This window comes from Chionomys nivalis, chromosome 15 (genome assembly GCF_950005125.1).
Source record: "Chionomys nivalis chromosome 15, mChiNiv1.1, whole genome shotgun sequence".
NCBI lineage: Eukaryota > Metazoa > Chordata > Mammalia > Rodentia > Cricetidae > Chionomys > Chionomys nivalis.
This window is the reverse complement of record NC_080100.1, coordinates 53,699,271-53,719,174: the sequence shown is the minus strand read 5'-3', so window position 1 is coordinate 53,719,174 and position 19,904 is coordinate 53,699,271. Positions and strand designations below refer to the sequence as shown.

At 44.0% G+C, this 19,904-nt stretch overlaps 2 protein-coding genes across 5 annotated transcripts in view; one reads left to right on the top strand and one right to left on the bottom strand.

The window, feature by feature from the left end:
* The window catches only part of Zcchc9 (zinc finger CCHC-type containing 9), a 236,344-nt gene that overhangs the window by 181,969 nt on the left and 34,471 nt on the right, over positions 1–19,904 (bottom strand). The window lies entirely within an intron of this gene.
* Positions 1–19,904, top strand: part of Acot12 (acyl-CoA thioesterase 12) — a 36,322-nt gene that overhangs the window by 4,936 nt on the left and 11,482 nt on the right. For both annotated transcript variants that reach the window (XM_057789541.1, XM_057789542.1), the window contains exons 2-8: positions 2,633–2,702; positions 5,454–5,514; positions 7,616–7,717; positions 10,749–10,884; positions 17,804–17,960; positions 18,511–18,630; positions 19,365–19,515. In XM_057789541.1, coding sequence (XP_057645524.1) covers positions 2,633–2,702; positions 5,454–5,514; positions 7,616–7,717; positions 10,749–10,884; positions 17,804–17,960; positions 18,511–18,630; positions 19,365–19,515 — 797 coding nt within the window. The remainder of the gene's footprint in view (positions 1–2,632; positions 2,703–5,453; positions 5,515–7,615; positions 7,718–10,748; positions 10,885–17,803; positions 17,961–18,510; positions 18,631–19,364; positions 19,516–19,904) is intronic.

Genomic DNA, 19,904 nt, shown 5'->3' with positions numbered 1-19,904 from the left:
GCGAAAGTAGGAAGCGTGATCCAAATATCAGGACAAGGACAACCGATTCTTTTGAATTCATGCCTTCTCAGGAACTCACCAAGGCCAGCTGGCCTGGGTCTGAAAAAGCATGGGATAAAACCGGACTTGCTGAACATAATGGACAATGAGGACTACTGAGAACTCAAGAACAATGGCAATGGGTTTTTGATCCTACTGCTCATACTGGCTTGGTGGGAGCCTAGGCAGTTTGCATGCTCACCTTACTAGACCTGGATGGAGGTGGGTGGTCCTTGGACTTCCCACAGGGCAGGGAACCTGGATTACAATTAGGGATGATGAGGGAGGGGGACTTGATGGCGGGGAGAAGGCAGAAATCTTTAATAAATAAATAAACAATAAAAAAAGAAAGAAAAATGAAGAAAAGACAACACATAGTCATGTCCAAAAGCAAGAGACCTTATGCTGACCGCTCATATTTTTATCTTTTTTTTTATCGGTTCCTGCAGGTTTGTAGTAGAAAGTATGGCTGCTGGGGTCCACATTCAGTGAGGCACTCTCTGATAGCTGTCTGGGCTTCTTCTACCCAACTCTCTTCTAGATTTCCTATTTTATGTCGTCAACCACTAGAACAATCATTTGAAGCTTTCTAGGGTTGAATGTCCTCGTTTAAGATGGAACCAATAACAGTGCCAGCCTTCTGTGATTGACATGCATGGCTTGGTGCATGGCCAATGAGAAATGCTTAGTAAATGCTGGTACCTGCTGCTGACTCTCCCTGGTCCTCCCTGCGGTCTAGCCCTCAGCTCTGTAAGCATCGTAGCCCCCTGGAAAATGTAATGCAGCCCTATGTTCCTATCGGTGACCTCATTAACATTATTATTCAGTCACTTAAATCTGGCAAGTCGCATTGGCGTACACAATCATACTCTGTTAATAAGAACACTCTAAGTTAACAACCTGTCCCATCGTGGACTAGGTGTTTACTAGGTACTCTTTTGTCAATGTTTTATTGTTTGTTTTTGAGAACATTCAGTACTTCTCCGGAAAAATAGCAGCTCTAAGGATTTGACTCAGAAATGATCTATAATAGCCCCTAGCCAGACTGCTAAAACGATGACACTGGCCTGGCTCGACACCTAGGAATCAGCCGAGCATGCCTCCTGTTTGCTCCACTGGCTTAAGCTGAGCCCACCCTGAAGAGGCCAAGAGTTTGACACTTCATAACCTATCTTATTGCTGGCTTGTTTTGTAACTAACAAAGCCTCTTCCCTGCCCGTTGCTCTCACACAGAGTTCCAAAATGGTTAATTTCTCACCTCTTTTTACCTGAGATGATCAATTGGTACTTATATTGTAATCCATTACATCAGTGTATAAGAATTTGGTTTAATTCACTGTCACTTCTATAATGTGTATCAGCTCTGATGCCTTTGAGTTTAAGAATGAAGCTAAAAGTTCTTTAATCAAAACCAGTGAGCCAAGCAAGGTGATGCTCACCAGAAAACATAGCACTTGGAGCTGCCCTGGTGCATGGTGTGTGTGTGTGCGTGTGTGCGTACGTGCGTGCGTGTGTGTGTGTGTGCCAGAGGTCAGTTTGGGCTGCAAAGTGAGTTCCTGGCCATCCTAGCATGTATAGAAAGACTTTCTCTCAAAAGAAAACAAAAAAGGTCAATGAAAATCTGTTTGGATTTTGACTGACTTCCTCTGCTGGCAGAAACACACATCAAAATCTTTTCCAAATAGCATCCGGGTGGTGGTGGCGCACGCCTTTAGTCCCAGCACTCAGAAGGCAGAGGCAGGTGGATCACTGTGAATTCCAGCCAGCCTGGGTCTATAAGAGCTAGTTCCAGGACAGCTAGAACTGGACTGTTATACAGAGAAACCCTGTCTCAAAAAACCAAACCAAACAAACAAAAAACAAAACAAGAACAAAAGAAGAATAAAATCTTTTCCAAATAGCATGAATTCTGGTGTTTTTACGTCAAACAAAACCAATAATCAAAGCAATTGTGGGCAGATACAGACCATGGAAAAGGTCGAGCGCCTGCTCACCAACTCCCTCCTTCTACAACACTGTCATGATGACCAGGCAGTTTGGTAATAGTGATGAGCACAGCCCTCCTGCCCCCGTGTGTCCCTGATTCCCAGAGACATCCCCCTCTGATGTGGGAGGTGATCTCAAGGGCTCCCAGACTGCTTCCTGCTCACAGTCATTACTGATTTAAATATAGGCAGCTACAAGCTAGGGGAGACAGTGGATGTAGCTCCGATGTTCATTTATAAAACAAAAGAACGATAATACTTGATAGTAATCTAACAACATTTAGAGTCATCAAAAACTTGCTAAAATTGTTACTTAGAGTTGCCAGTTTTCTGAGTATTGGTTTTAAAATTCAAGCTGGAGATTCCTAAGTTAAAATTCAGGAGAGAGAACAGTTTCATCACTGGAAACAACAAGGTACAGAGCAAATGCCTGCTTGTAAGTACAGGCCATACTGTGCGTCTGTGTGTGGGGGCGGGCACTGGGGTGCTGTAGTGAGTGAGGGGATGTGTTACTAAAGCAGATCGACTTCAATTTCCTCCTTCTTCCCTTTGCGAAAACATTCCATCACAGCTACTAACACGGCATTCCCTTTACCTGTGTTTTGAAGCTGAAAAACATGCCGGAATTTCCTGCGTCACAGCCTCAATGGACGACATTCTGTTTGAGGACACGGCCAGGTAAGGGCGCTGCTCTTGTCACTCCCGGCAGGTTTCTGGCTCATTTGCAGTCCATGTTTATTGCACCTTAGTCATCTGGAGTCAATGGTCGCATTTCTTAGAAAACCAGAAGCACTTGGCTGTATCCTGGGGTCCCTGGTCATCATTGTCCTCAGCACACATGCGGTATTAGCTGTGTTCAGTTACTCTCAGCGGTAGATGCGCATGCACACGTCACGCATGCACGCCTTCTATCACTCTGTCTTTAATGGCTCTTTTTCCTACGTGACAGATGATAATAAGTATCTGTATTGGTGTGGTGCCAACACTAACTCATGTGTAAATACAGTACATTTTAAGGGATGTTTCATATATGAGAGTGCTTGTATGTTCTAGCAGCCTTGATGGGAGAGAACGTCAAGTTAGACAATAAAATTAGCGAGAATGGTGTGGTGTATCCCAAGAACTCACCACTAGCCTGTGCGAATGATCAGCCCTCATATATTCGTATCCCTTGGTGGTCTTTCCCATATGTGAATTATTCTGAAGCAAATTCCAGTCATAGTTTGTAAGTAATTCAGCAGATGCTCATCATATAGCCACAACCCCGGCATTTGAAGTTACTCAGAGAACTCTCCTCCAGATGGGCTAAACTACCACGTGAACAGGGTCCAGGCCAACTGCTTTCTGTGTTCTAAGACTGCATTTTTTTTGTAGGTATCTGATTTGTCATTTAAAACACAATCAGGAGGCTCAAATGTGGAAAGAAACGTTTCACTCTGGGAAACTCTGTTTCTCTCCCGCTGCTCCCCAGACTTCTCTAGTCTCTTAAGTGTCCATCCTTTTACCCCTTTACATTAAATATAAATGAGAATTTTTTCACATTCCTTAAAAATAAATTCCAGTGTATGATGTCACTTTCTCCACCTTTCCCATATGAGTTCACCCAGAAACCCTTCTAGTGCAATGCACAGAGCTGTTCACCGTGTTAGTAGAAACTCTCATGCTCACATCTGAATCCTTAACTCAATGGGTACCTATCAGTAAACACTGAATTGTTTTTGCTATTACAGGTAATACATAAATATATGGATTTACATGGCATGTAGTCATATTTTTTTTGCTAGTGTATTTTGAGATAAGATCCCTAAAAACAGAACAGCTTCATCAAAATGCAAATGCATAGGTCATTTTATTCAACATTCCCTAAGTCCTCTCTCTGAAGATTCTTGTATGACTTTCATCCCTTTCGAAATCAGTCAGATTAATCTAAACATTTTTAAAGGGATACTAAAGTCCTGATTTGTTCAGAATGTGAATTCCCTCCTCTGCTACTTTTCCTGCCTGGATTGCTACAGATTATGAGAGACACAGTGTGCGGGGCCTCGGTAAGTACACAAAGGCATTGAGTAGATACGGCCACTTTTCCAGGAAGAGCAGCTGACTTACCTCATGGACTGAATGAGCCTCTGCACTGTGATTAAGATAGAACTGATTGCTACCCTTCCTAGGAGCCCAAGACAACCATGTGTCCATGGCTTTGAACTCAGATAAGACGAGGGTTTGAACTCTGGCCCAGCTAGTTGCTAACTGCATCACTGTTTAAGCCCAGTTCCTGTTGAAAATGGGAATCACCACGTTGACCTCACAGGTGGTTGCATGGTGAGTGGCATGCTGTTTCCTCTGACTCAGAGAATTTGGCATGCTGCCTTGGTTTGTGCACAGCACTCATAAGGAATTTATTTTGTCACTGCTGTGGCCACGTTGAGGAACAGTATATCATTTAATGACAAAGGTTTCTCTTGTTGGTGAATTTTCAGTCATTACTTTCTATGCTGTTAGACCTGTGTCCCCAAGAAAATCTTGCTTCATCAAGCCCAGCAGCCCTGGCTCATTGACTGCACTTTAGTTCAATGCCACCATTAGTCAAAACTCAGTGAGCAGTATGAACTAGAAAGACCAGTGATTCTTCCAGGAAAGTCGAATATGTAAATAAACTAGAGTTGAAAGAAGGATTTTAGGAGAAACCTGAAATATTTTCATGGCCCGAGAAAGTCAGGCAGAGCACAGAGGTGGAAGGTTGAAAGGGGGAAGGCCTAACAACACTGCCTGTAAGGAGACAAGGCCAGGGGTTGGGGTAGAGCACACAAATACAAGATAGAGTGAGACACGACAAAGTGGTTCAGATGGAGTCAGGTGGGATGGGGAAGCAAAGGAGCCTACATTGGGCAGCTCTTAATTTCCCCTAAGATGAAGGGATCGGTGACCCAAAGACTTGATCTCAAACTTTTCAGAGTTCCAATAGCAGGGGTGGGTGGATGGGATGAGGAACGGCTCTGAGGGCTCATGTCTACCTAGCAAGCTGACTTTTTCCTTTATGTTTGCTGGTCTGTTTGTTTATTAGCTAATGTTTTAAAGTAAGCGTCAGTGGTACAGTTCTACCTGTGTGCTTATCTGAATGTATATGGAGAATAGTGGCTATACACAAAAAGTGTCTATTGCAAATAGGGTCAACTTGTACACTGTCCTTGCCAAGGCTCCTTTCTGATTGAGTAGAGAGAAGTCTCTTAGCGTTATAAGCATGATTTAAATGGTTAACATCTATCCTGAAGGCCTGTCTTTGCTATTAGCTTTAGCCCAAGTTTTCCATGAATGAGTATTATCAGCCGGTAAAGGTGGAATTGCTTTATGCCACATGTGTCTTCTAAAATCTCTAAGTCTAAAATGAAATGTATTAGGATTGCTGAGACCTGTCTTCTTTTACAACAACAGAATTGGACAAATTATTACCATCCGAGCAAAAGTGACCAGAGCATTCAGCACAAGCATGGAGGTGAGCGGCATCCTTTCCTTAGGGACACCTGCTAGAGGGCGTGTCTTCACTGCTTTCAGAACACAAAGGGGGACGCCTAGAAAGGATCCTGAATTTCAGAAAGCCTCAAATCTGTGCCAGACGCACAGTAGGTGAATGCTAAGGAGCTGATGTCCCCTCTCAGTACTGCCGCTCACATTCACGGTGACTCCAGATGCCACAGAAGGATACACACAAAGTGAACATGCAAGAGGGAAGGGTATCTTTGTGTGTGGGTTTTGCAAACTATGGATTCTGGTTCTTACTTCTTCTTACAATACTGTTACCCAAACCGTGTGTCTGCATTTCCTACATGCATGTCCCCTGCAATGCCAGCTAGTCAATAAAGTTGCCTCTTCCATGGACTCTGTGGATGTCTCAGGCTTGGGGAGGTCTACCTAGGGAGAACTCAGAAGATTCCTAGCAGTGTGGGAGGTCTGGAGGTGTTCACTTGACAGTTCCCTAGTGTGAGGCGGTTTCCTCCGAAGATATTCTGGTCTGGTTCCATGAGATTCGTGGCGTGCATGCACAGTTTGGTATCAACCCTACGTCTAGACCTACGGAGAGCACATGCACATTCCCAGATTTCTCTCTTTATGTATGTATCTCTTTTCTGGTACCCTGCCCAACAAATCCCAGATCCTTGATCTGTTTGATCTCTGCTTCTTCGGCTCAGATGAGGTGGGTTTCCCTTCCCTACTGTCACCTTCAAGGTAAGAGGAAAAGTTATGTTCCTTTCATTTGCTTTCCTGTCCTGGGGCATCATCGCCCCTCGTCACCTGTTTCCCCTTATGTAGAAATATACCTATACCTTATCTAGTTTTATTTTTCTTACATAGAGGCTAATTTCAGTCTTACCTACTCTTCCCTAACCTAATGAACTCCCCATACCATGGCCCTGAGACACTGGTCCATTACACACCTCAATCAACTGTCCTGGTAGCTGATAGCATCTGAACTTTAACACTCCAGAGTTATAGCTAGACTTTTCTTGTTTGATGTTTTATTTTTCTTCTTCCTTGTGTATTTCTCTAATGTGAACATCCACGTGGGTGAGGGCTTTTTTGTAGAGGTGAAAAATAATTGGTTCGTGTTTGATTCATTACCATCCAGTCAACTTGAGATTTACCATACAAATACAAATTTCTGTCTCAAATTAAGAGACTGAAAGTGAGTCATGGATTATTGATTATTTTTGTACACGGTGTTCCTGGTGAGGATGTAGAAATACATGCACTTTATCATTCATTACTCCGTGCTGAACTGAGATGCTCCAGCTTGCCCATTATCCTCAGAAGATAGTGTTACTTACCTGGGTGAGATATAAGGAGAGTGTTTTTAGTCCAAATCCAAAGACTGCAAAGCCAGCTTCAGGCTCTTCACGTGGAAGGAGAGCCACCCACTGCAGACTCCTTACAGAATGCCTCAGTCATTCACTGACTGCCCCAGAAAAACCAAACCGATGAAACCGAGCCACAGTTAACATAGCAGTTCTGCCCCATTATCATGGGGTAATGACTAATGGTTAAAAATAGTTATTGTTCCTCTCTCTGGCAGGCTATCTTGTTCTTGAGAGAGCATTCACTTATAATATAATTTTAAAAGGCTTATCATAGCAAGACAAACTAGAATTAGAATATAAAACTTCAAATGCAGCATGACAAATTTATAATGTGTGTAAACATTGTGTACCTCATATATACATTTATAAAACATACATGCAATATTACATATAAGAGTGTACATATTATGTAATATTATATTGTATATAATGTGTAACTAGAAGAAAATGAACCTAAAAGTTAATAAGTATTTCCCCTGGGTGATGAGTCTGTTATAACTTAGCCTAGATAGCTAGAGCCCACATATTTTTCATGGCAAGTGTATGTGTCCCCACATACAGAAGAGTTCCATTTGTCATAGTGTAGAGATCATCACTGAAATGATAGTGTCACTTAAAGATAAAAAGCTGATGTCATTTAAAAACCGGAAGGCAGGATTGGAGAAGTGTGTAGCTCTATCTTGCATACTGCAGTTGAATCTGTTATCTGGATAACTGATGGTTTGCTTTTCTGTCCTTCAGATCAGTATCAAGGTCATAGTACAGGACAAGTTCACTGGCGCCGAGAAGCTCCTCTGTGTGGCTTTCTCTACGTTTGTTGCTAAACCAGTCGGAAAAGAAAAGGTAAATTTTCCATGTGAACAGGTACCCTTCTTGTAAGCCAGCACACAGGAATAACTGCATTAGAATTGGTTTCTTCTTACTATAAGATTCACTTCTTCTGCCGGACAGTGGTGGTGCATGCCAATAATCCCAGCACTCGGGAGGCAGGGGCAGGCTGATCTCTATGAGTTCGAAACCAGCTTGGTCTACAAGAACTAGTTCCAGGACAGGCTCCAACCAAAGCTATACAGAGAAACCCTGCCTCAAAAAACCAAAGAGAGAGAGAGAGAGAGAGAGAGAGAGAGGACTCACTTCCTCAAGGTTTTCATTCATTGATACTTCATAGAATGGAATAGGAAGATCTTTTGAGAGGAATGCCTTAAAGAAAATGTACCAAATTTATGAAAGAGGAAAAATGTTTTTTTTTTCAAATTATCTGGAAGTCATATCTACTTCTTAAAAAGTATTGTTTACTGGGTTAGTTCTTTTTTTGGTTATGGAGTTCAAAATTAAGTCAAACATTTTTTTTAATCAGGAAAAATTTGGAAAGTAATTGGAAGTCATGGTCCAATCATTTTTTTAGACCTTCAGGAAAGTATCAAAGCTACTGAGTTAGTAGAGTTTAAAAATAAACTTCAGGGCATCTGGGCTGAAACAGCCTTGAAAGAACTGTGTCTTTGTATGTTGCTCAGCTCCCACCCAACCAGAGCCCAGATCTACCTCAATGTGGGATGCTCAAATTTCCTCCTTGTTGCTTTTACTTAGAGCTAGGAGACCTAGGGGAAATCAACACATGTGAAAATGCAACAATTCAAATTATAATCTAAGTATTTCGTTGGAGAATGATCAAAGGATAGGCAAACATGGCTTCTCCTAAACACTTGCCAATGACAAGGTCTACTGCTCACTCCTCTTCCTTGCCTGAGATTTTCCCCACAGTGCCTCCAATGTCAACATAGCTTGGACAAAGCCATGCTTCCCCAGCAGTCAGCAAAAGTGGCCACTGAACCATACTTTGTAGCTGCTCCAAACCTAGCCCAATAGCACAGCTGGGCTAGATCATCATCGTGCTTGTCTGGCAGGTGACCCCACAGACGTTTGGCACCCCGAGTACTTTCTGTAACACAGACCTCATATTAAATGTGCAGCAGGCAAATTCCCGTTGCGAAGGGTGCTGTTTTCTAAACTGAAGTGCACAGCTGCTAATTATATTATCTAGAAAATAAAAAGATGTAGCTTCCTTGGATATAAGTTGGGCCTAGCAAGTCATTGACAAAGCATTAGAGAATCCTTGCGTTCATGAAAATCCAAGCAGTGAGAGAGATCCTGCCAACCTTTAGTTTCTTCTTGATTCTCTCGAAAGCTTTTAGACTTTTCCCAATAAGAATGTTATGCGGGTGGGTACAGAGTTCCCATGCTTGACAGCAAATGACCAGAGGATACATCAGCATCCTTTGCTCTATGTCAAAGCATCCGTACAGAGGCCATCTTTTCCCTCTCTGGCCTCATACTTCTCATTCTGGATTCAGTAACAAGTGGAGTAGGCAAATGTTGGCCCACCTAAATCCCATCTCTACAGAGATGAGAACTGGCTTCCAAGAGCCACTCTGAGAAGCCAGCTACCTTATGGTGCTCCAACAACCGGCTACTTCAGTCAACATAAACTGTGAAGCACCTTTCCATGATCAGCTGGTACCTTCCAGTTGGTACCTTCTTACTTGCTACCCCCTCATGTGGAGAGGCATGAAAGGCTGTGGCTCGGTTTGAACCACAAGAAATACTAGGATCTCTGTCCAAAGTGAGTTCATCCCAGGATAAAACTATCAATGATTAACAAGGTTTGGTTCAACCATTGCACAGGCCAAGTAATTAGAAAGGCCCAAAAGACTAGACTGTGTGGAAGGAAGGAAGCATAGGAAGGAAAGAGCAGGGACCTTCAGAGGCTTCATCCTCCAGGCAGCACTTGCTCTCAAGTTTATTTTCAAAAACACAAATGTATTCCGTGTAACAGGAATCATCCTGATGGATTTAAGGGTCTTCTTTGCAGAGGAGCGAGGTACAAATGTCCTTAGGTTACCTAAGGTTAGATTCTGCTGATCATGCAACCAAAACGTGACATTGCAAAGAGTCACTCAATCTACACATTCCTGTTAAATGGGACAGGCAACTCTGGGAGTCTTGGACTTTAAACAGCAGATGACGAGTCACTAGATTTTTTTTCACCCTTATCTGGGTAAAGGGTCAGGTTCAGACCAAAAGGGATCCTGCAGCTGCCAAGACCTATCACACACAGAACCAGCACATGGGCATCTGTGGGGGAGCTGGAGACTGGACACTGCATCCCAGGTTTCTGGAGTGCAGCTGAAGATTACACTGACATCCTGATCCTTTCTGTTCTACTAGGCACTGTTTTGACCATGGGACGAAATTTCCAAATTAGGAATATCTCTTGGTACAAGATAGTTCCATCTAGAATACCCTTATTGCCTCCCCTTAATGTCTCAATTTTGTAAAGAGATAGGAACAATATCAATAAAAATCCAGGGGAATTATAGTACCACACCTTAATTTGTTGATTTCATATTTATAGAATGTATTTTTATTGAAAATAGATTCGTCTCTCATACAATACGTTCTGACCACGGTTTTCCCACCCCCACTCCTCCGAGCTCTGCACACCTGTCCCATACTCCGTGTCCACTTCCCTCCATTTCCTCCTCAGAGAGACAACAAACAAGACAAAACTCGGTACAATACGACAAGGCAAAAGCTCTCCTAGATTCTATCATTCCATGGAAAACTTATAAAATGAGGAAAATAAACGAAGGTGTCTTTCAAATGAGAACTAACAAAGCCTGGTTTGATCTTTTAATTGAAGAAATCTGAGGAAGACTTTTCAGCAGAATGTTTCACGGAAAAACCCGTAAATGCTCTCCTTACTTGAGTTAAAAACATACGGTTTGCCTTCCGCTATTGCAAAACTCGCACTGGGCACCTGCACTTTAAAGGAAGCAGCGAATGACAGCTCCATAGATAAACTTTCTTCCTCCAGGTCCATTTAAAACCCGTCCCGCTTCAAACGGAGCAAGAGCAAGTAGAATACACTCTGGCTGCGGAGAGGAGGAAAGTCCGACTGCAGCACGAGAGCACCTTCAACAACATCATGAAGGAGAGCGGCCGGTTGGATGGTGAGTCCGCCTACGCGCAGGAACTGCGTCATGACGCACAGTGCGGCTTGGCTGATGCGAGATCCGTTTTCTGACAGACCTAGGCAGTAGAGAAGAAAAAGACTGGGCGTTCAGACTACGCGTGGTGATCTAGGCCTCTAGGCTGGAATTCCTCTGGAGGAGGAAGTGGGGGACAGGAGATGAAGTCTTGGTGATTGTTAGCAAGCAAGCCCTTAGTAGCATGGGTGAAGTAGGGGTGGCGGCCAGGACACGTTGATAGGAAACTTCACAGGTCACTAAGCTCTTTCTCATCCAGGGCTTCATATGAGCCATGCATTTTCTCAACACAGAAGGAAACTCCAAGCAGGAAGATGCCTTCCGGAAGACTCCTGTGATGAGAATGGAAGGGAAAGAGTTAATTATATTCCCTAGTGACTTCCACTCTGACACTTGACCTCAGCAGTTTCTCGAGCTCTTTAGCTCTTTGCTGTCGTAGTTCCCCTCCCAACTCTTCGGTCTTTCTCTTTATTTGACTCCATCTCCGAATTCCCGAGAGAACATAGCGTGGAAGAGGAGATAAAGCGAGCCAGCAGAAGTTCCAACTCCCTGACCTGGAAGGAGGGAAAGGAAAAAGAGAAAGGGCAGAAAAGACGGGAATAGGTGAGAACAGGATGAGAAGGGCCCAGAACAAAGAGGGCAGGCAAAGGCCAGAGTTGAGAAGAGGAGGTAGAGTGTCAGACACATGGAAGCCTCGTGCTGGACAGGGGCATTATTAGGGTTTCAGGACAACCCTATAGAAGCCCACTGGGTAGGAGAGATTTTCTAAGACTTCTGCCTTGAGAAGAAGTTCAAGGTTCAGTCTTCAGGGCCCTCAAGGTCAGTGGCATTGTTTTCCAGGAGAGAGAAACTTGGTCATGATTCAAGGCTGATTGGCATGGTTGGTGTGGACATCATAAAAGTAGCAGTCGGCTTTAAGAAGAAAGGGCATGCACGCTGATGTTGTACTTTCCATTCCTGAATATCGGTAGGGCAATAATATCACTTATGGAAGCAGAGACTTCATCTTTAAATATACCAGGCTTAGAAGAATCTCTTTCTTTGAAAAGATGGTCTTGGTTCCCAGATGCATTTTTTTTTCCTAAGGACTGAAGTAGTTGAACCCTGAGAATATTCTTAGGGCATATTAGAAAACCATTACTAAAAAAACAAAAGGAAACAGGCAATCAACCCAAGTCCACCTTGTCTTCTTACCACCAAAACTCCAGGAAGGACGTGAGATGACAAAGACCCTCCCAAAGATCCGCTTCAGTCTTACTCAGGGAAATGCCAGTGGTTAATATTGCAATAAAGCAACTTTTCATCTATCTCTATCATATCAATCTGATCTTCATTTGGGAAATATTACTAACTTCCATGTCACCAATGATACCATGGAATTTAGAGGCAGTTTTCTTAAAGAAAGAACAATGGGCAGTGATAGCACATGTGGTCTGTCCACTCCCTGTCCCTTAGGTCTCAGAGAGGCTGGTTTTGATTAGAAAACATATTCTAAAAGAAGGTAGACAGGCCATCATCAGTGGAGGGAGGCAGTGGTTCTCAACCTGTGGGTCACAACCCCCATAGTCAAATGACCTTTTCACAGGGGTTGCACATCAGATATTTATATTATGATTCATAACAGTATCAAAATTACAGCTATGAGGTAGCAACAAAAGTAATTTTATGGATGAGGGGGTCATCAAAACCTGAGGAACTGTATTAAAGAGTCGCTCATTAGGAAGGCTGAGAACCACTGAACTAAGGGATCTATATCGTCAGACTGATTAAGCAGTCTTCACCCTTTAAGATGCTACATGATAGAAATGAGTATTGATAGAATATTGAGAAAGTTGATTCCAGACTCTATGTTTTCACAAGCAAAGTGGAAAATAAGAGATTAAGTTTGCAAACGATGGTTGAAATGTGTTATTGTACCACTGGATCACTAGGGAAAGGGGATTAGAGTCTGAGCTATTTTAATCGTAATTTGTCTGTAGAAAGTGAGATCTTCAGAGCATTGTCCTGGTTGAACCTTCCGGGTGTGCAGAATGAAAACAAGAGCTAGAAGAAAGCAACCTGAATTCAGGTCAAAGTTCCTGATCAAATATAGAGGACAAATGTGAAATCAAGCAAGCGAAATGGTGAAATAATAGCTTCAGAGCGTCCAACAGACAACAGCAGAACTTGATCACTTGGCTCGCAGAACGAGGTCTGTTTACATTTAGCTCTAGTGACGGCTGCGATCCCGAAATGTTCTCTGCTTCTGAGAAAGCTCTTAAGCTATGTACAGGGAGACACACTTCCACACAAAAGGTACTTATCTTGAGTCCACGTTGGCATGCATGCCATGGCTGATGCCTGTATGTGTTTAACCTGACCAAGGAGTGATTTCCCAGTGGTCTTTGTGTGCTGCCCATGTCTTCATAGACGTGAGTGACCTTTTTTTTTTTTTTTAGTTTCCCCTCAGAAAAGACGAAACTACCTAATTATGGGTGTTTTTTTTTAAACAACATCTTTCAGATTCTAAGATCTTCTATTAATTTTTTATTTTGTAATTGTTTCATAATCATTTAAAAATAGATAGTACATGTGCAGGATAAGGGATTTACAAAGTGAGAAGGCATATAGTTAAAAAAAATAAGTCTTTCTCCCATCTGTGCTACATGCTCATCCACATGTTCTGGTAGGAGAAGAATTAAACGCTTAGAATGTTATTTTATAATATAGTTTGTAGATAGTTTCTAATACCAAGTTAATATTTTCTTCTGAACAAAAATATGTCATTTGGACAAGCGATAGTAAACTGAAAATATCTCAATCAGCACTAACTCATCATGTTTTTAGAATCTCATCTAATAAGATCAGATTTGCAATCAGAGAGCAGAGTAGGGTGGCGTGCACCTGAATCCCAGATGCTCTCGAGGCTGAGGCAAAGCGACTGCTTGAACTCGGGAGTTCCGAGCCAGCCTACACAGCATAACAAGGTCCCATTTCAGAAAAACAGTTAGAAAATTAGAAATAAACAGAAGTTAGAAGGGGTTAAGATTTTACATGTCTTTAAAAAAAATCATCCAGAAAACAAAACCAGTTTTATTTACAGCAATGCGGTAGACTTGATATCTGGGGAAAATCTACAGTTTGTTTGCAAATCTGTCTCAGCAGTCAGAAAGGAAGAGAAAGCAGCGATGTTGACAATGACTTAAGAACACCAAAGAAGCAGAGAGAGGCTGTGCTGGGGCCTGCAGGTACCCAAAGCCACAGGGGGAAGAGTCAGGCACTTGTCTTAGGTGGAAGGGTGAACCAGGAAATCATGAGGAGCTGCAGTTCGCCACAGAGACTCTCCATGAATCTACTAGAAATTCTCCCCTTCTTTCTGGAGCGGGGTGCCTTTCTCTCTTGGCATTAGCTTTGGTTGGCATAGGGGAATCGTTGCCTTTGAGAATCCAGTTCCAAGTTTATCTTCATGCAGAGTTAGTGCCCGATATCCACCTGTGTGGAAGCAGATCACGTGACCTCTAGTGCGCTGTGAACTGTATTCTAGGCCCCCTGTTTTCAGCAACAGCATATAAATATTTACTGTGGAGAAGGACCTAGCCCAGCTTCATGGATTTCCACAATTTCCAGGCAAGACATAGAATAGGCTAAGACTATTTGGGGAGTTTAAGAGCAGATAGGCTACAGAGCTGAGACTCCATCTCAAAATAAAGAAATTCCACCCCCCACATATATATGTATGATATATAAATGTTATGTGTGAGTGTGTGTATGTGTGTGTGTCTCTGTGTGTGTGTATATATATATTTGTTATGTGTGAGTGTGTGTGTATGTATGTGTGGTGAGAATCTAACACTCATTTAACTGAAGTTGCAGAGATGAGGTCGAAGCAAATGGTGAGACACACATTTAATTAAGAGATGACAAGAATATTTAACATACATATGAAAAAATGTTGACCTCATTAGCACTCAATGAAATACAAATTATAACCAACATGAGATACCATTTCACACCCACTAGCTTGGAAAACTTGCATGTTGCTAATACTGTTTAATCAAAACAGGGAGGAATGAGACATAGCCTAAACAGCAGATAATTTGGTGTGTGAGGCAGTACAACCCAGCTGTGTCAGTTGGGGTTTTTAGTTCAGTAAAGAAACACCATGACCATGGCACCTCCTATAAAGAAAATATTCAATTGGGTTGGCTCACTTACAGTTTCAGAAGTTCAGTCCATTATCACCATGATGGGGAGCATGGCGGCATACAGTCAGATGTGGTGCTGAGAGTCCTACATCTTGCAGACAGCAACAGGAAGTCGACTGAGACACTGGGCAGTACCCTGAGCTTAGGAAACCTCAGAGCCCGCCCCTACAGTGACACACTTCCTCCAATAAGGCCACACCCACTCCAACAAAGCCACACCTCCTTGTAGTGTCACTCCCCATGAGATTATGCGGGCCAATTACACCCAAACTACCACACCAACCATAGCATTTCCTTAAAGAATTCTACTGAGAGGAAGGACCATCACGTGGAATGAATCAGCAAAGTCAAGTTCCTTTATTCATTCTGCAAATCTTTATTTGTGCTGGTATTGCAGAGATGAGCCTGGCTAATCGTTAAACACACACACACACACACACACACACACAATGTCTTATTTGTGTATGCGCATATGTATACGCAGCCATGCACATAAATGTGTCCACACACATGTGGAGGCAGGTGAATAGCAGTGTTTCCTCAATCACTCTCTTCCTCATTTTCATTGAGACAGGGTCTCTTACTGAGCCTGAAGCTCGCCAGTTCCAGGTTCAGCTAGACTAGCTTCAGGAGGCCCCCTGACTCCATCTCCCTAATCCTGGGGTTATAGGGTCACACCACAGCACCTGGCTTGAAAATGTGAGTTCTTGGGGATCCAACTCAGGTCCTCCAGTTTGTGCAGCCTGCGCTGTGCTGAAAGAGCCGTCTCCCAGCCCTAGTTACCTGGAGCTTTTGTAGAAAGGAGGCATTGCTATGCGGGAGTTCACATGGATGAGCCAAGACAGAATAGGAGGTAAGTGGGCGTGGCGTGGTAGGAGGAGGGTGGGGTGCAGCAGACAGAACGGATGAGTGGAGAAGCCCTGGGTTTGAAGACAGTTTCTCCACAGTAGCTGATAAAAGACCAATGTGCATCACAGCGATGGGAGGGGAGCTGGCTGGGGAGTTTGATAGTCACACAGGCTAGACCAGGGCAGAGAGGGCCTGGAGGTCACAGGAGGGATCTGAGAGTTCGCCTAGAACAGTGGGAGCTCTTTCCACATTCTCAGCAAAGGGCTGAAAGGATCAACAGAAAGAAGGAGAAGATAGAAGAAATAGATTATCATCTAGTTATGATGGTCTTCATTGGGAAGTGGTATTAAAGGTTCTCTGGTCAACTAGAAGAAACAGCTCCTGGAACAGCCTGTTTCCTATGAGTGACAGTTGGGTTTATATGAACACACTGCCTGCTGAGTTCTGCTACCCCAGCTCAGTCCCTGGGATGTAGGTCCCTGCTCCCCCCAGCAGCATGTGAATTACCGGATGATGCCTGCAGCAAGGCTGAATGTATTTCTGCTTTGCACCCAGAGCAAATGCTTTCTCCATTGGTGAGAAGTGGAGAGTATTGTTACCTGCCTGTAAATGAAACAACCGAGTCCTAAGAAGCAGAGAACACAGGGAAGTGGGGGGTGATGTGTAGGTCTTTTCTCCTGTGGTGGTGTATAGGAGATTGTAAGTCACAGAAAACACGGGGAGAGACAGTGATACAAGCATCTTTTCTCCTGTGACCGTGCATAGGGGACCACATTCCCATGCTGCAGGTTATGGGACTTCATGTAGTGTCAGTGGCCCCTCCGACTCCATGTTCTCTTATTTTAGTGATATATTGAATGTTAATTGACACAGGATAGGTACTCTGTTGTCGTGCCTACCTCGGCCAGCAAGGAAGACGCAACAGCAGAGCTCTCCTTACAAGCAGTTTATTCAGGACTTTATTCACAGCTTCTTCTCTCTCTCTCTCTTTCTCTCTCTCTCTCTCTCTCTCTCTCTCTCTCTCTCTCTCTCTCTCTCTCTCTCTCTCTCTCTCTGCCCTTAAAAGGCACAGGCCACCAACACCGGCTTGCCACGTGGGCACTGTCCATAGGTCCACACATATGCAAGCAGCTGGCGATCATTGCGTGATAATAGCATAAGTCAGGCCTTAGCCATATGAGGAGTTGATTATTACAGAGAGCACTCGCTTTCTGGATCGCGGAGGGCGGAAGCCAGCACCATCGGGTGCGACTCCACACAGCTCTCTACACTCTGTATTTAAGCCTGTAACTTGAGTATGTGCATAGGTATACAACAGTAAAACTACCCTTACCATCAAAAGACTGGCATATCATCATCAAAATGTCTACCTTTCTGAACCTTTTCCCACCACAGAAAGTTCCAGTTTAAATGGAACCATTATTTAAATCAGAATTCTGGTGTATTTGCTTGACAAGTGGGGAACCTCTCCCCACCCCCAGTGTGTGTGTGTGATATTTTTGAGACTGAGTTTCTCTGTATAGTCATGACTATCCTAGAATTTGCTTTGTAGACCAGGCTGACCTCGAACTCACAGAGATCTGTCTCCCAGACACTGGGAATGACACCAAGCCCAACTAGGCTACCTGTTTCTTTAAGTGCCCTCCTGTCTGTCATCAACCCAGAACAGCAGGTGCAACTGCTTTTCAGAGGAATGCCACCCACTCTTCAGAGCCCACTCACATCCTAGATGCGAGGTTTTACGGACGCTGTTATTTTTCTGAAAAGGAGTTGTGCTTGCTTCAGGGAAGCAGCCAGGGAAGGCTGGACTTTCCCTGGCTGATCCCACTGTCGCTGCTGTCCCCTCACAGATCCCGTTTGCAACGATGAAGAAGGAACGGCCACCACCATGGGCACCTCCGTTCAGAGCATCGAGCTTGTCCTCCCACCCCATGCAAACCATCATGGAAACACGTTTGGTGGACAGATTATGGCATGGATGGAGACAGTTGCAACCATCTCTGCAAGGTTCTCAGGGCTGGCTGGGGATAAGGGCACAGGGAACATGGTGTGAAGTGGTGTTCCTTTTTATAAGTTATGGGAAACTGTGAAATGTGTGTTTTGTAGCCTTCCTTGCTCTGAGCACCAATCTAGGCAATTTTTTCTATGAAGGGAAAATTTGGCTTTTAATCTCTGGATAAACTCAGTGACTGGGGAACCTGAAAAACAGTGTGGTCAGGATTGGCCGGCAGTTCTCAGCCCATTGTGTCCTACCCAATCCACAATTACAGTGTCCTGGGACCGTTGTCAGGAGCTGTCAGGATGAACACGACACTCAGGCGACAACTTTTGTAGAGGGCAGACCAATGCCAAAAAACCACCATCCTCCTGAAATACCCACCTTGCTCCCCCAAATGTTGGAGGCTGTGTTCGGATCTCTCTACCCGTAGTCCTCTTGAGTAGTCTACTTAGGAAACAGGTCGCTTGCTTGTCTAGTGCAGCCATTCAATGACTCGATTGTTTGAGACTGCCGTGGAGGGTGTTCATCTCCTGTTTTCTCTCCCCTTTGTCTGCTCAGCCGTCTGTGTTATGGACATCCCTTTCTGAAGTCTGTGGATATGTTCAAATTCCGGGGACCATCCACCGTTGGGGATCGCCTTGTTTTCAATGCCATAGTTAACAACACATTTCAGAACAGGTAAAGTGTGCCAATTCAGAGCCAGGCGCAAATGATGGTCTCCTTTCAGCTGTGAGATGAGGGTAGGAGCTGCCCCACAGTACCATCCAATTATTTTTAGACTCATTCAGTATGGACACAGCTTTATGTGTTCTGTTCTGCCTGTGGTCTCTTCACACTCAGGAAACTGTGAAGGATTGTTCTGCCCCTTGGGGTGCTGGGAAATCCAGCTGACCCAGGATTGTTCCAATTGGTACCCGCCATCCTAACATAGTTGTTAGTTCTTCCTTTCGGCATCCATCATGGGCTGGTTGTTTACGGCAGTGAGTCCAGACTGCACCCCGGTTAGTTTTGGTATTTTCAGTTGCAAAGCGAAAGGGCTCCATGTAGGTTTTTCTTCTTTTTTAGATGTAAAACAGAAAAGAGGGTATTTCTGTTTTCTGCCTAACTTCAGCCTTTCGTGCTTTTAAATCATAGAAGTGTTGTTTTTAAGGAAGAAAATGTGTTTTGAGCACAATTTAACTCACTGTCCCCATTAGCTAAAATATGTCAATGTGTGTGTGTCCCTGTGGGAAGGGAAAATGGAAGCTGAGTCAGACACTCCCACAACACCCTCCCAGTTACATTGGGCAGCTCTACAGATTTGCTAACATCACATGAGAAAGACTGGGCCCTTGTCCTCTTGTTGCTTGGTGGGAGGGGAGGCTGACCATGCCACGGTCCTCCTTGCCCACAGCCCTGCATCCCCCTTGCAGCGTGGAGGTTGGAGTGCGTGTTGAGGCCTTTGACTGCCAGGAGTGGGCCGAGGGCCAAGGCCGCCACATCAACAGCGCTTTCCTTATTTACAATGCTGTTGATGATCAGGAGGAAATCATCACCTTCCCCAGAATCCAACCCATATCAAAGGTCAGTGGTCACCATGCGAGCTTCAGTGACCTGTGAGCACAGAGCTCTGTGCATCTCCAAGAGGTTTGCTATCTTCTCTGCCTAAGTACAGCGGGCTCTTTCCTCTCCACCCATCACTCCAGTGCTGTACCTCTCTTTCCAGTCAGATGCTGCTGTGTAGCATATGGATCTCTGCGTCCTCTTTCTGAATCTGCTCTCATGTCTAGAGTGTCCTGTTCTTGATGCTGAGCCATGTTCATGGGAAACCTGTCTTTCTAAACCGGGAATCAACTTAGTGCTAATGCTCACCTCTTCTAAAAGCTCCAGAGTGAAATCTGTGAGTTTAGTAGCAGAAATTTAAAACCCTCCACCTTGAAAAGGAAATGAAGACAGCTGTCCAAGTTGCTGAG